Source organism: Prionailurus bengalensis, chromosome D4 (genome assembly GCF_016509475.1).
Source record: "Prionailurus bengalensis isolate Pbe53 chromosome D4, Fcat_Pben_1.1_paternal_pri, whole genome shotgun sequence".
Taxonomy (NCBI): domain Eukaryota; kingdom Metazoa; phylum Chordata; class Mammalia; order Carnivora; family Felidae; genus Prionailurus; species Prionailurus bengalensis.
In genome coordinates this window covers 91,580,693-91,595,956 of record NC_057359.1, presented here as the reverse complement: position 1 = coordinate 91,595,956, position 15,264 = coordinate 91,580,693, and the positions used below count along the sequence as shown (strand labels likewise).

The following is a 15,264-nucleotide window of genomic DNA, read 5'->3' as shown; positions in this document are numbered from 1 at the left end:
ATGGGTGGAAGCGCCCCAGGCCAGAACCCCCGGAGAGGACTCTGTGGAAGGGCCTCACTGTGGTCTTTGGGGGTAGACCCCGTGGCTTGAGAGGGACTGGGGTCCTGGCCCCTGGCAGCGGGCTTTCTTCCCGGCTGCCCCTGGCCAGGCCCTGTCCTTTGTGGACCGCGGAGCCTTATTTTAGGTGAGCAGGTGATTTGAGTCGTTGTCTCTTTCCTCTGGAGCCTGTAAGAAAGGGCAGATAATTTTCTCCCAGCCCCAGGGATGGTGGCGCCCAGGTGGTGATCAGAGTCGGGGTCCCATCTGCACGATAGTGTGGCGGCTGGGTGCCGCCGCCTTGCCGAGTCCTGCTTGCCCTGCCCGCTCCCTCTGAAGCCTGGGAGGGTCCCCTGGATCGCCCCTGGGAAGGGCAGAGTAGGCGGCACGTGGCTGGTGGGTATCTTTATACTGCTGACCTCCCCCCACGCCCCGTCAGATCCTCCTAGCAGATCGCACCTGTGTTTTCTAGACGCGAGTATATTTAGTTTTGTTGACCCCTGAGCTAGTCTTACTCCCACTTCTGACACCAAGTGTGTGGGCTTCTGCTCACACTGACTCTGCAGCGCCAGCTGTGGGTGGGGTCCAGCCATCCAGTTCGGTCCTGACACTATTTACGTAGGGTTCGCTCAGACCCCAGTGGTGGGGGGGGTCCACCCCCAAAGACCGCCCTTCTCTTAGATGCCAGGTGCAAGTCCTGGGCCTCCCTTACCACCGACCTGTCAGCTGGGGTTCCCGTGACCCTCTGCTCGGATTTGATAATTTGCTAGAATGGCTCGCAGAACCCAGGAAAGTGCTTTATTTACTGTGTCGTTTATTGTAAAGGGCACGACTCAGGAACAGCCGAAGGGGAGGAGTGCACGGGGCGAGGCGTGGCAGGGGTGAGGGCGTGGAGCTTCCCTCCCCTCGCTGGGCACACCACCCTCCCTTGCCCATCTGCCAACCTGGAAGCTCTGGGGAGCGAGAACATTTTAGCGCTCCAGCTCCCCTGCCCTCCCTTCCCCGGAGTTAGGGGCCAGGGGGTGAAAGTTCCCAGCCCCCTCCACATGGTTTTCCTGGGGACCAGCTGTACCCTGAGTCGCTCATGAGCATAAACTCGGGGCTGTTGTAAAGGGGGCTCCGTGCAAATAACCAAAGATGTCCGCGTCCGGGGATTCCAAGGGTTTTAGGAGCTCTGTGCCCAGAACCCGGACAGAGGCCGAGCGCATCTCTTACCGTACCACGATCTCATTAACGCGGTCATTGTTTTCAACAAACATTCGTTAATATTGACCGAGCTTCGGGGTGAAGAAATGGGCGGGTCGAGGCACGGGACGTGGCGGTGTGACGCCGGTGGACATTCCGGAAGGGCTCGCCCAGCGGGTGCCGGGGTGCGTGGGGGTGCGCGGGGGAGCGCCTCTCACCTGCCGCGTCTCCCTCAGAGAAAGCGGGCTCCGCGCCCTCGGGAGGGCCGTCCCGGCTCAGCAGCAGCAGCTCGTCCGCGTCCGGGAGCAGCAGTTCCAGCGGATCCAGCTCCGACAGCAGCGACTCGGAATGAGCTCTGGACTCACAGAACGGCACAAAACCAGCGACGTCGCACACGCCCCAACTCTGCAGTGTTCCCTTCTATGGTTAATATACTACTTTCGTTCCATGGTGTGCGGGCTTTCTTCTTAACTCAGTGTTATGGTAGCTTCCAGTTTTTGCTTTAATAGGTCAGAGATCTTTCTCGTGGGTACGTGAGGCTTTATGAGACGGTGCGACTCTGCATAAAGTCTTTGTAACCGAACTCGGTTGCTTGGAGATGGTAACTTCGAACGCTGACCTGACAGCCGTAGAGAAAACGTGCCAGATGCGGTCTGAGGTTTCTTGCGAAACGCCTCTGTTACGCCCCACCTGGTCTCTAGCTCCGGAACGCATTGTTGCAAAGGAACTTTCTCTGGATGGTACTGTATGGAAAGCGGTCAGCTTGGCAAACAGGCGCTTTGTCCTTTGGGCCCCGAGCTCAGCCTCGCGGCTGGGGTCGCCTCTTTCTGGGGGCGCGGAGAACAGCCAGCCTGGCGTGGGCTTCGGGGGCCCCGTCCAGCTCCAGGCAGGGCTTCTGCGGGGGCGGGGAGAGAGGCAGGCGGGCGCGGAGAGGAGGGGTGTCCGGGGCTCCCGGAAGGGAACACGGGGGCTGCGTGTGCAGCTCATAGGTTTCCATACACTGAAACTTTTACCTCAACTTAAGAAAAAAAAAACACAACAAAAAACGAAACAAAAAAAAGATTAAAAAGACAAAAAATAAATAAAAAAAATAAAAGGAGACTTTTTTGTAAGGTTCAGCAGTTTTCTACGAAAGCCCAGCCCGACGTGTGTCCCCAACTCATCAGCTGCCGCACACCCTGGAACCGTTTCCCCAGCTTCATGTATATATGAATACTTTATTTATTAACATCATTGGTCATTTTTTTAAAAAAAAGAAAAGAAAAACAAAACTGCAAAAGAAATGCATTAAAAAAAAAAAAAAATCGCAGAAGTGCAGGCCTCGTCAGTGGTTGGCAGGAGAGCCCCGGACTCCGGCCTGCAGGTGCTGGTGCCCCACCGCCCGCGCCGGCCCCCCTCCCGGCTCCGCTGGGGTTCCGCGTCTGTTCTTCGTGTGTGTGTGTGTGTGTGTGTGTGTGTGTGTGTGTGTGTGTGAGAGAGAGACGTTTGGAGACGTACAGACAACTTCCAGCTGCAGCACACCCCCAGTTTTTATTTTGTTGAGTTCTTTTGTATTCGCCTCTGGTCTCTTTAGGACTGTTTTAAAAGAAATCAATTTAGGGAACCCCAGTTATATAATATAAACTTTGTAATCTGAGAGAAAAAAAAATGTATAGTAAATCTAAGTCTTGATTTTTAACTTTCTATTGTAAAAAAAAAATAATAATAATAATATACAGAGTTTAACAGAAGGTTATGTTTTGGTTTTGTTTCTTCCAGAGGCCGCCCTGCGGCCTTTGAGTACAGGGACGCCCCGCCCCACACTGCCCGCCTGAGCTCTGAGCGTGTGGCTTAGGCCAAGAGTGCCAGGGGTCAGCCGTCCGGGTCCCCAGACGGGGCACCCCTCACCTCCCAGCCCCCAGGGCAGGAGCAGCGGCAGCGGCCCCCCGCTGCCGCCTTTCAGCCCACCACCGGGCTCGCCCTGGCTGGGCTTCTCTCTCCAGGGGTGAAAGACCCCCCAACTCCCCGGCCGCAGGAGGGTTCGCTCCCCAAGACCACACAGGGCATTCTCCCAGGCCTCCCTGTGAGGACTTCCTGGAGGCGGGTGCCGGGGGCGGAGCTGTTGGGTGGCCTGGCCTTTGGTCTGGTGGCACGTTTCCAGGCGGACGAGGGGACCAGTCCTCAGTTGTCCTAATAGGGGGGCAGTTTTTTAAAATCACAAAATGCATTCAGATTCCACCGGCCCTTACGGTCACGGATGCCCTTGGTGGATGTGGAACTCTGACTGATGGGGCAGTGGATGGGTTACCATTTTTCTTACTGCTGGTGATTCTGACGCTAGGTGAGTTTTGAGCCAGTTAAACTTTTAATCACGTTTTGTTTATAATCAAAATATATGTGGATTTTAAACTTGCCATTTTTTAAAGTTACCCTTGTTTTTCAAAGGTGTTTTCTAAGCAGATCTTTAATGGAATATTTAAACTAGGACTTTAAGGAATTAATACATGACACGATGGATGGGTCTTAAAGCAGGATCTCTCTGGCAACGCACGGCGAGCGCACCTCCGGGTGACGAACGGACCCCGAACAGAGGGTGCCGGGAGTTGCACGGGGCCGAGGGGGGGCTCCCGGGGAGCACCTGTCCAGCCGCAGAGGTGGCGAGGGGCCAGTGTGAGCCGGTAGGTCGGGGAGCCCGCGCTCCTCACACAGCGGACGCGTTTCCGAGCCCTTCGGTACCCGCCGGCTCTGCAGGAGACCGGGTTCTGGAACACCTCTGCCCCTCTCGCCCCGGGAAGAGGCTGCTGGCCGCGATGGCGCGGAGGGCTGCCGTCCATCCGGAACAGTCGTAGGCTGTCGGTGCTGCGGTTTTTTTTTTTTTAAGGCTTTCTGTGCAGACTTCAAAGCTGGTTTCTCTTTTAGAGTTTGGGGGAACGTCCTCGGCCCCCTCGAGGTCAGCCTGCGGTGGCTGCCGTCTCTCCACGTCTCTGTGTTGGGGAGGCTGCAGCGGGACGACGGGCAGGGCCGTCCCGGCGCCGAGGACCCGAGGGCAGCCCCTCACGGCCTTTTGTCGAGCAGGAGGGACCCGTGCGCTTAGGAGGTTGGCCTCACGTGAGCCCCGGAGGCCGAGGGGGCGGAGACCCTTGCTCCTGCCGGGCGGCCGGCGTCCTCTTGCTTACAGACTGTAAGATATGTTTTCCTTTTGTTTGTTTCTGTTCTGCCACACCCACGTCTGTGACAGCCCTCTGGGAGAAACACCGCCCAGAGAAGGGACGCGTTCCACCCGCTGTAGCCTGTGCCTCGACGCTGGCGTAACGCCTCCAGGAAGTTTTTCTTTTTTATATTTAAAATGTTACTTTTCTGTATGATGTGCATGCAAGTTTACCGTAACTTTTCTTAAACTTTTTAGTGCCGTTTCTAGTATATTCCTGTAAATGTCAGTTACTGAAAATGAGTCCAATGTAAGTAGTTTTAGCTTGTTTATTGCAGTGCTGGCCTCAACACAACAGAATAAAAATGGTAGAAAGTACTCTTGGATGTCTCTGGTAATCATGGACCCTTTTCCTGGGGCATTTGTTTTGTTTCATAATAAAACAAACAGCAAAAAAAAGAGGTGCCGTACGTGCTGTTTCCTGTGCTTTTGGTGGCTCCCAGCCTCCTGTGCGTGTGTGTGGAGGTGCTCGGAAGGCGGCCCAGTCCCCTTACTGCTGCAGAACGAGGGGCCGGGCAGAAATACCCCAAGCAGCTCCAGTCCACCGCCTGGGCAGGAAGGCACCAGGGTTTCGGGAGCACCGTTCGTAGCCTTTCCTGTCTGCTAACTGTCCTCCAGAGCAAGCTGTCCTCCATGTGGAGGCACATCTGTCACGTTCCCGTCCTCCTGCGGCCATCCCTCCTGTCCAGGCGGATCCCCCCTTCCCCGCCGTGCCTCAGTCCCCACGGGGGCGGGTTCCGGGACAACGGGCATCAGACACTGTCACACGTTTGCGGAACCCGGCGAGTAGTAGAAGCTTCGGCGAGGAGCGGTTGATGCAGGAGCTCGGACGCTGTTGTGCAAGCAGTCTGGCCGTTTGAGCCGGGCCTTGTGGAGCCGTCCTTCCAGAAAGCTGCTGGTGGGCCCAGGTCCAGGCCTGGCGCCCCGCCCCACCCCACCCCCAGGCTGTCAGCAGGCACCCTCCCAGCTTCCCCTGCACCGGCATCCTTATCCACACTCTTCCCCCCCCCCCCCCCCCCCACCGCCTCATCCAGGCCAACCTCCCCAAGGACGGGGGCTGGGCCGTGTCCACCTCAGTGGCCCCAGCCCAAGCCAGGGAGACCAGCAGTCCGGGCTTCCTCCGGGCAGACGGTGGCTTCCGATGCTCTAAGCAGCTTAGCGCCTGCTGTCCTACAAGCAGCCAGTGCACGTCGGTCACCTGCACACCCTGACCCGTGCAGACACGGGCGGTGGCCGGTGCCGGTCTTCCCAGGCGCTACCCCTCCATGCCTGGGGCCAAGCTGAACTCAACCACCACCTGTTCTCAGGTTCATCCGAGGTGCGGGTCAGCGTGTGGCACAGAGGCATTCCCGATGAGTCTCTGAAGTCTGCTTTCTTCCCAAGCAGGACTTTAACGGGAGACCTGCAGAGATGTTGGCCCAGCCGTCCACTGGGTTAATTCCGGTGTCAGGGCTGCTCGACAGGCCAGCCCTCACTGCAGAGGCCTCACTTGGTACCTGGGACCAGCCTCCCTCGTCCACTCCAGGAGGCGATCCAGGAAATGTGACTTCAAGCCTCCCAACCCACGCAGCAAGCCGGCCAAGGGTCCGTCACAAAAGACCAGGCTGGTGGCTGGACACTAAACGTTTGGGGAACGCACTCGGACCCAGCAGTCCCACTTCCGGGATGTTTGCCAGTGAACTTGGCACAGCCACAAAAAGAACCGCGTACGACGAAGCTCGAGCTGTGCTGTCTGCACGGCACCATCAAGGAGACCCTCTGCCCACCTGCCGGCTCTCACCGGAATGCTGATCAGACATTCAAAGCATGGTGGAGACGTCCATCTGTACAGCAGAAGAAACTCCTAGAACAAGGCGCACGGCGCAGGCCGTGCCTTTAAAAGCACGTGCAATTGTGTGCGCACACGCACAGGGCTGATGCTTTGGGGTTGCTTTATGCGTTCCTGTAACGGGGTTTGTAGCAATCATTAGATTCTCCTGGTATGAACACACACACACACACACACACACACACACACACACACAGAATCTGAAGCCAAGTTAAGGTGCTACGAACAAACATAAAAGAAAAAAAAAGTGAGGAAGGAAGGAGTGTCCCAAAGGGTATTTATTTAGAAAAACCAGCCTTGACAAAAGATCCCCACAGCTGCATAGCCTCACAGCCTTCGGTCACAGCAGACGGCAAAGCCTTTGAAAATGCCTCCCGCGGCACGCGCCCGGCCCCACAGAGGTGGCGCACTGCGAAGCCGCACCGGCCTTTTCCAGCCACGCGATTCCAGCCCAGCAGTTCTGGGCTTCCGCCCTGTGTTGGGACGTACTCGGCAGCTGGTGCGGAAGCTGCCCCGCGCCTCGCACGCGATGCCCATCTTGGAACAAGACGCGCGGCGTCAGTCCCTGCCGCGGTGCCGCCGCTGGCCTCGGAATCCAGCCTGCCCCCCGCAGACGCTGCCTGCCCATACGTGGCGCTAACTCCTCCACCTTTTTCTAGATCTGTCTCCAGACCAGGCAGAAGGGGGAATGCTAACGACAGCCTAGAAAGTTTTGAAAAGGTGGTTTGTAGCCATGGAGTCCCCCTTGCTTGGTTCGTTTGGAAGCGTCAGAGAAAAGCAGCGTCTGGCCGTGCCCCGGCCTGGGCTGTGCCCGCAGTGCCAGCGGACCAGGCACTGGGTCCAGAGGCCAGGTCCGCCAGTCGCTCGATCCCGTGAGAGGGGGGCTTGGGCGCCACCGGCCCGGCTTCGTCTTCGCGCTCACTGTTCGCCATCTCCCAGCAAGGACTGGAAATCAGCAAGGCCCCTGAACGACACGTGGCCTGCTCTCCCCACCAGCCTGGTGCCTGGGCCCCGGTCTTCGGGCTGGAATTACATGACCGTACAAAACTTGGACTGGCCCGTGTCCCGGGAGACCTCAAGCTTGTTTCTGTCCCGGACCAGGATGGCCTCATTTCCGTGCTGGGAGTACCACATGCTTCGGCTCCTGCTCAGGTATGTCCCAGGGGGCACAGACTCCAGCTTCTGCTGCTGCTGCTGCCAGATGAGCAAGGAGGTGTCCCGGTACCGGAGCCGGGCATAGCTCTCAGACAGGGCCTTCTCCGCCAGCGGCACGCGGCCACTCATCCCTGGCCGCAAACTCCCCTCCTGGGCTCCTGCACACTGGGCCTCTCTGAGCCAGAACTCGCGTGGCGCGGACAGCTGCCCGCTGCCTTATGCTAAGTGCGCTAACTGACTTTTTCAGTTGTTGGGTTTCGGGATCCCTTATCGAACTCCGTGGCGAAAAGGAGGAATCCGGGCCCTTTGTAGGCAACACCCTCAGGAGGACTGCATCGCAAGGAAACTTGAGAGGAGCCTCTAAGCATTCTGGAAAGACACCTGAGAACCACATGTGAGACAGCAAGCTGGACGGCGGCGCCCCGGCCACAGAGTCTTCTGGTGACGGCTATGCACACCTTACTAGATGTACGGTTGCCAGGGACGAGGCACCCACCTTGGGGGGACTTGCTGGGGGTCTACTGTGATTCTGACACCATGGCTTGACCCACTTAATTCGGAAAGGTATCTCTGGTGCCCTGCGTGAAAAGACACCGTGCAACTAGACAGAACTTGACCTCATTCCCCGTAGCTGCCCTCCACTGATCTGGGCCTGGGCGGGCCTCCAGCGCTGATGCACGGCGGGGTTTGGAGCCAGGCTTTCTTCAGTGCTTTGTCCTCAGCTCTTGCCCCGGGGTGATGCTACAAAGAAATGACCATGTCGTCAGGTGCGGGGGGGGGGGGGGGGGGGGGGGGGGGGGGGGGGGGGGGGGGGGGGGGAAGGACCCAGCGGCAAGCGGGGCCCTGACGGCTCAGGATCTTAACTCTTTTTGGATCAGAGCATCAGACCAAAGTACTGACACATTTCACAATTTCAGTCGCCGTCCAGTGACCCAGACTGTGAGCCCGGGTTTAAGGGGCAGGCCTGTGACTTATCTTAGTTCTTTTAGGAGCTAACGGGCAATACCGGGGAACTGCTTGTTGGAGCGCTTGAGTCTGCATCTGTGACGGAAGTCCTGAGAACTTGCAAGAGCACAGGTTTTGGGGCTCATCCCTCGGTGCCTGGCCTGGAGGGTGTTTGCCTGGGCTGCCCATGCTGAGGACGGCTTGGTACTCACCCCACCACGAGCGCCTTCTTTCTGCTCCAGGCATCTGGGAGGCCCCTGGGCTGGAAAGAGACATGACGTCATGTGGAAACCAAACAGGGAAGCATCCACAAGACCCCCCCACAAATGCTTTCCCAGCCATGCAGAATTTTCCTTCTTTATGGCCAGAGTCCCCATCACTCAGCGCTGCCCTCATTTCTGGCGGCAGAGTCTCCCTGACTTTGCCCGGCCAGCGCCCGGGATCCCTTCCTGGCACGACCCCGTTGCCTCCCCAGCATCCTGGGCCCTCCACCCATCACTGCCTCCTACCAAGAGTCACCCTGTTACTGGGCTCTTCCTCCATTGCCACCCGCCCCAGTCACCCCTCCCCATCGCCTTCTCATCCATCGCCTCCTGCCCCGGTCACCCCTCCCCATCACCTCCCGTCCCAGTCCCTCGTGCCCCCCCCCCATCGCCTCCCGCCCCAGTTCCCCACGCCTCCCATCTCCTCCCGCCCTGGTCACCCCTCCCCGTCGCCTCCCGCCCCAGTCCTCCGCGCCCCCCATCGCCTCCCGCCCCAGTCACCCGCCCCCACCGCAGACCCGCGCCCAGTCACCCGCGCCGAGGGGCCGCGGTGACGCGCGGGCGCGGGGGCGGGGCGCTCGGAGGCGGGGGCGGGGCCCGTTGGCCTCGGGGCCGCGTCTCCATGGCAGCGCCGTAGGCATGCCGAGCCGAGCGCCGAGGCCGGGCAGGCCGGCGCGACGAGCCGGAGCCGCGGATGCTCCGGGGGCGGGGGAGCCGGGGACCCGGAGCGGCCCTTGTCTCCGCCCGCCACCGTCGCGGTTGGTCCCAGCGTTTTATTGACAGTAGTTTTGTGTTGCTTCTCGTGTTCTTTTGCCACTGCTGTTGCTATTGCTATCAGCATTCTGACTCCTAAGGATCGATATGTTTTTTAAGATAATTCAAGTTTGCTCGCCGCTCACTGCGTCTCAAAATTAGGTCTTGAACTTCCCTTGCCCCGATGCTGCCCCGAGCATTCCGCACCCCCTCCAGTCAATACCCCAATAATACCCTCATGTGGCATCTGCTCGCTCCCTTACCGAGTGTATTTTATGGTTTCCCCAACGGTGACAAAGACACCGGTCCTGACGGGGGCCCCCGGGGCGCTGCGCCCGCACCGCGAACCCGCACCGCGAACCCGCACCGCGAACCCGCACCGCGAACCCGCACCGCGAACCCGCACCGCGAACCCGCACCGCGAACCCGCACCGCGAACCCGCACCGCGAACCCGCACCGCGAGTGCACGCCCCGCCCCTGCGCGGTGAGCGCACGTCCTGTACCTGCGAGTCCTGCGTGCGCACCCCCTGTGCGCACCCCCTGTACGGACTCAGAACATTCAGGAAACGGAGCATGTGGCGGCTGTAAGTTAGTTTGGACGTATTTCAGAGTATTCAGATCATATATAAATAGGGTCACGCGAAAAATGGTCTATAAAACAATAAAAAACCAACTAGAAGAAAGCATATTTAATGATCATTAAGAAATATATTTCTAGGGGTGCCTGGGTGGCTCAGTGGGTAAAGCATCCCACCTTCGGCTCAGGTCATGATCTCATGGTTTGTGAGTTTGAGCCCCGCTTCCAGGTCTGTGCTGAAAGCCTGGAGCCTGGAGCCTGCTTCGGAGTCTATGTCTCCCTCTCTCTCTGCCCCTTCTCTGCTCATGCTCTGTCTCTCTTTGTCTCTCAAAAATAAATGAACATTAAAAAAAATTTTTTTAAAGAAATGTATTTCCAAATTTCTCATGGATCAAAGAGAAATTCAGAATACAAATTGTAAAGTACTGTAATGGAATAATGATAAAAATTCAACATTATCAAAGCTTGTAGGATGCAGTTAAAATCATGCGGGACGGGGGAGCCAGGTTTCGCCCGGGGGGCTCAGTTGGTTAAGCGTCCCGGCTCTTGCTTTCAGCTCAGGTCATGATCTCACAGTTGTTGAGTTTGAGCCCTGAGTCAGGCTCCCTGCTGGCAGCACAGAGCCTGCTTGGGACTCTCTCTCTCCCTCTCTCTGTGCTCCTCCCTACCTCAAAATAAATAAATAAACTTTAAAAAAAATCATGTGTGGGGTGGGGTGGGGGACTAAGAGCCTTAAATGCTAAAAAAATATACACATCTATGGTATATATGGGGGGTATATGGAAACTCTGAACTATCTGTGCAATTTTTCTGTGAATCTAAAACTTTCCTAAATTAAAAAGCTTATTTTGCTTTATTTTTTTAATGTTTATTCATTTTGAGAGAGAGAGAGAGAGAGAGAGAGAGAGAGAGACGGAGCACAAGTGAGGGAGGGGCAGGGAGAGAGGGAGACGTAGAATCTGAAGCAGGCTCCAGGCTCCGAGCTGTCAGCACAGAGCCCGACGCGGGGCTCGAACTCACAGACCATGAGATCATGACCTGAGCTGAAGTCAGACGCTCAACCGACTGAGCCACCCAGGTGCCCCATCAAAAATTATTTTAAAAGTAAGTGGAAAAAATGTTAACTAACTGGAATTAAAATAAAAACTTAAAGGGTGCCTGGGTAGCTCAGTTGGTTGAGCGTCCAACTCTTGATTTTGGCTCAGGTCACGATCTCATGTTGGTGAGACTGAGTCCTGCGTCGAGCTCTGCACGGACGGCACGGAACCTGCTTGGGATTCTCTCGCTCCTTCTCTGTCTGCCTCCCTACTCCTCAAAATAAATAAATAAACTTAAAAGAAAATAACAACTTAAAACAATAAGTGAAAAGGAAAGTCACGGACGTGAGAGGAAATTTGCAATACGTATCATTGGTAAGGGACTCAGGGTCCAGTTCAAAGACAGAAATCCCACCAATGATCTGACCAGAGAGAAGTTAATAGATGTGGTCGTTCATGACGTCCAAAGTTAACTAGATGACTGTCCAACAAAATAAAAACGTCTAGGGGCATCTGGGTGGCTCGGTTGGTTAAGCGCCCGACTCTTGATCTCAACTCAGGTCACGATCTCACGGTTTGTGGGATCGAGCCCCACATGGGGGCTCTGTGCTGACAGCATGGAGTCTGCTTGGGGTTCTCTCTCTCTGCCCCCCCTCTCCGTCTCTCAAAATAAATAAGTGAACTTAACAAAACAAGACATCTGAAGTCTCTCTGAGGCATCAGCTGCAGGAAGCGATGACCACCTCCAGGGCTAGGGGCAGAGAAGAGGGGCCTATCACCAAGTAATTATCACCAAGTAACACAGAAGAGGGACAGCACGGAGCTGAGGGCAGACTTTGGAGGAAGGAACACTGGTGGCTTCAGCTGGCGTCTCTGCACCGAGCGTCCCGATGGCTGGGGACCCAGACCCCGGGGGAGGGGCACCCGCTGCCTGCCGCCTCCGAGGGCCGGCCGCATGCTAAAGTGGATTCTGTGCTTCTCGGAAACGCCACGGACCGGATTCGGCGGCTGCTTCAGGACAAAACCGTGAAGAATCTTTACACGCTGGCAGGAATTCCACAGGAAGCAGAGAGGAAGGAGCAGGGCTCCCCAGTCTGCCTCCCAGAGCTTCCCAGGGAGACGCTGGCAAAGGGCAAAATGAGGTTGGCGGGGACCTCGCGAGGCACAGCGTAAAGGATGTTTGAGACCACGTTGAACGTAAAGGCGGCAGGCGGGCGATGAGCCAGAAACTTCCGGACTGCCACAGTCCTGCCCTTTGTTCATCCAGCTGGCGAACGTTCATTTCTGAGCGGATGGGAACTTCCTATAACAGAAGCAGAAACAGAACACCCAGCCCTACGTGCCTGCCCGAGAAGATGAAGCGTGTCGTGCTGGAGCCAGGCGGTCGAGCCTCCCCCGCCCCAGGCAGGACGAGACGCCGTCCCTGGCGACCCTTCCCATTCGGCCTCCTTCCGTCTGAATCTTCTGCCTGCAACCAGATTGCAGCGTCCACTCCCAACAGCGCTTCCTGAAAACGCCAAGGGGGACGAGGAGATCTTAAAAGCCGCGAGATACAAACACGTACACACGTAACGGGCATCGGAGCACAGACAGCTGTCACCGCGCCCGCTCCCGTACCGTCCCCTGTCGGGGGTCCCTCGCCCGCAGCAGCATCTCCGCTGGGCACGGTTTCTTTAACTAACGGGGTGCCTTAGACCTTCGTCCCCGGGGGGGGCACAAACCTCCAGTTATCCGGCTATTTACTTACTTTTGGTTGTGGTAGCCTTCTATTTACTTTGGGCGGCAGAAATACCAAAACGCACCTCAGATGACTCCCTGGGTTCGAGCCTTGCCTCTTCCTGCTCTCAGCGTGAAGCGACAACCCACCTCGTCCCCGGTATGAGGGCTCCACGGCCCCAGCCGGTGAGGTCACCCTCTCCTTAGTGTTTCGACGCAGCGGCATGAGGGCCCCCACGTTTCTGGGTGGGAGCCTCGTCTTCCAAATCGAAGGAGTCACTGCGGATTTCCAGGGGGGACTTTCCTCCCTCGAGAACCAAGACTTCCAACCCAGTCGAAGCTCAGAGGTGGGGGGTGGGGGGCGGGACTCAGAGCGCCGTGAGGTGTTAGCGGAAGTCAGAGGAGCCACTGCCACGTCTACTCTTTGAGTCCTTGACGTGCGGTCGGGCCGCGGGGGAGACAGCACCGTGTGTCTGTCTCTGGTTCGAAGCACACGCTTGAGTCTGTAAGCGAGGACCCCCAGCTTCCGTGGTGTTCCTGCTGAGCGGTGCCGTAACCATGTCCTTCGTGGGCCGCCCCGCCCTGTGTTTGGTGGGCGCGTCCGGGTGACGGGGCACGTGAAAGACCAGTGACTTCCGTGAGTACGCGCCCACTGCTCTGCTTCTCTTGCTGAGGACTGAGCTCCTGGCTCAGGAGCCGTGCGGGAAGCCGTGATGGTGAACAAGTCCCTCCCCAACTCCGTGGATCGTCGGGCTGGCGGAAGACTCAAGGGCAGGGAAAGCCAGTCCACGTCCAGAATCCACATCTGTTCCAGTGGGACGGACAGAACTTCCGTCCCCTCCGTGACAAAGGAGTCCAGTGCAATACACGTGCCAGGACTTGGCTGGCCGGCCCCCGTGTGGTGGTGCCATATCAAGGGGTCAGCACCGGCTTTGGCCGTTGGCCGGCTAGGCCCTCAGCAGTGCAGTGGGCCGATCGGCTTTGGTGGCGGAGGTCCGTGGAGTGGCCGGGCCGGGTCTCCGTCCCTCTGACCGTGGGCGCAGGGGCCATCGAGTGAGCGGAAGAGGCCGAAACCTGTACAGACGGATCCCGTGTGTCCGTCTGATTCTTGAGAGCCTCCTCCACAGGGGACGGGCCATGGAGACGTCTACCCAGGATGCAGATAGCTCCAGAGTCTGCGTCCTTTCCAGGACGTCCGTCCACTGCCTCTTCCCCAGACCCCCTTGCCGCCAAGCTCCAAGCTCCCAACGCGTTTCTCTCCGGTCCTTAACCAATCCAGCCAAACCATGAGCATTGAAAGCCTAGAACGCTCAGCTCCACGGAGGTGGCGACTGCAGGAAGCAGATCGCCCTCTAGGACGGAGGGAGCCAAGGGAAGAGGTGGGGATAATGAAAGGAAGAAAAAGAGAAAGAAAGAAAGAAAGAAAGAAAAAGAAAGAAAGAAAGAAAGAAAAAGAAAGAGAGAAAGAAAGAAAGAAAGAAAGAAAAGAGAGAAAGAAAGAAAGAAAGAAGAGAAAGAAAGAAAGAAAGGAAGGAAAGAAAAGAAAAGAAAAGAAAAGAAAAAGAAAAGAAAAGAAAAGAAAAGAAAAGAAAAGAAAAGAAAAAAAAGAATCTTGGAGACGGCCCCGCGGAGCTCTGAGGCGACCCTGAAGGTGCCGCCTCCAGGACTGTCCTGGGAGCCCGGCCTTGCCGTGAACTGGACTCAGCAGGTGCCCGGTCACTGCCGGCGCCTGGTGCAGAAGCCCGGCAGGGGCCCTCCTGGGGGGAGGTGATGGCAGAAAGAAGGCCCCCGCTGCGGGCTCCCAGTAGCGCCTTCCTGCAGAGCCCCAGGAAGCCGCGGGCAGAGTCACCCCAGCACCGGCAAGCTGGTACGGAGGGCTGGCTTGGGGTGGATGGAGGTTAACTTGGAAACTGGTGCATGTCTGATGTCCAGAATATAGGAGGAATCCCTGTGACTTAACAAGAAAAAGAATAGACTGATAGTAAAAAAAAAAAAAAAAAAAGTATCAAGAAAAAAAATTTTTTTTTTCTTTTAGAGACACAGAGAGACAGAGCATGAGTGGGAGAGGGGCAGAGAGCGAGAGGGAGACAGAACTGGAAGCAGGCTCCAGGCTCTGAGCTGTCAGCGCAGAGCCTGATGCGGGGCTCGAACTCACGAGATTGTGACCTGAGCCGAAGTCAGATGCTGAGCCACCCAGGTGCCCCTTAATGTTTATTTGTTTTTGAGAGAGAGAGAGAGAGAGAAAGTGCGAGCTGAGGAGGGGCAGAGGGAGAGGGAGACACAGAATCCGAAGCAGGCTCCCGGCTCTGATCTGTGAGCACAGAGCCCGGTGCAGGGCTCAAAACCCACAAACTGTGAGATCATGACCTGAGCCGAAGTCAGAGGCTCAACGGGCCGAGCCACCCAGGGGCGCCCAGAAAATCCAAATTAAGGGGTGCCTGGCAGGCCCTGTGGGTGGAGCGTGTGACTCTTGATCACGGGTTTGTGAGTTTGAGCCCCATGTTGTGTGTGGAGATGACTGAACAATAAATTCTTTAAAGAAAAAAGAGAAAAGGAAAGGAAAGGGGAGGGGAGGGAAGGG

At 57.0% G+C, this 15,264-nt stretch overlaps 2 protein-coding genes across 6 annotated transcripts in view; one reads left to right on the top strand and one right to left on the bottom strand.

Annotated features, from left to right (window-relative positions):
- Positions 1 to 4,726, top strand: part of BRD3 (bromodomain containing 3) — a 66,133-nt gene extending 61,407 nt beyond the window's left edge. For all 4 annotated transcript variants that reach the window (XM_043566940.1, XM_043566938.1, XM_043566941.1 and 1 more), the window contains exon 12: positions 1,458 to 4,726. In XM_043566940.1, the coding sequence (XP_043422875.1) occupies positions 1,458 to 1,573 (116 nt within the window). In that variant the 3' untranslated portion in view covers positions 1,574 to 4,726. The remainder of the gene's footprint in view (positions 1 to 1,457) is intronic.
- A 1,770-nt stretch (positions 4,727 to 6,496) lies between these two features.
- Positions 6,497 to 8,898, bottom strand: BRD3OS (BRD3 opposite strand). 2 transcript variants are annotated; one of them, XR_006295112.1, is made up of 3 exons: positions 8,549 to 8,898; positions 7,888 to 8,132; positions 6,497 to 7,772 (listed from the first exon to the last, which is right to left on the bottom strand). XR_006295112.1 is itself a non-coding variant. In XM_043566943.1 (2 exons), exon 2 carries the CDS (start codon positions 7,518 to 7,520, stop codon positions 7,266 to 7,268), a length of 255 nt encoding a protein of 84 aa, XP_043422878.1. In that variant the 5' UTR covers positions 7,521 to 8,132; positions 8,549 to 8,885; the 3' UTR covers positions 6,497 to 7,265. The 2 variants fall into 2 exon arrangements, 1 of the variants encoding a protein (XP_043422878.1); XM_043566943.1 differs by having other exon boundaries at positions 6,497 to 8,132; positions 8,549 to 8,885.
- Between the last annotated feature and the right edge of the window lie 6,366 nt (positions 8,899 to 15,264).

Bases quoted from the DNA above. Each gene is read 5' to 3' on its own strand.
- BRD3OS (XM_043566943.1), bottom strand. From the start codon at position 7,520: ATGAGTGGCCGCGTGCCGCTGGCGGAGAAGGCCCTGTCTGAGAGCTAT.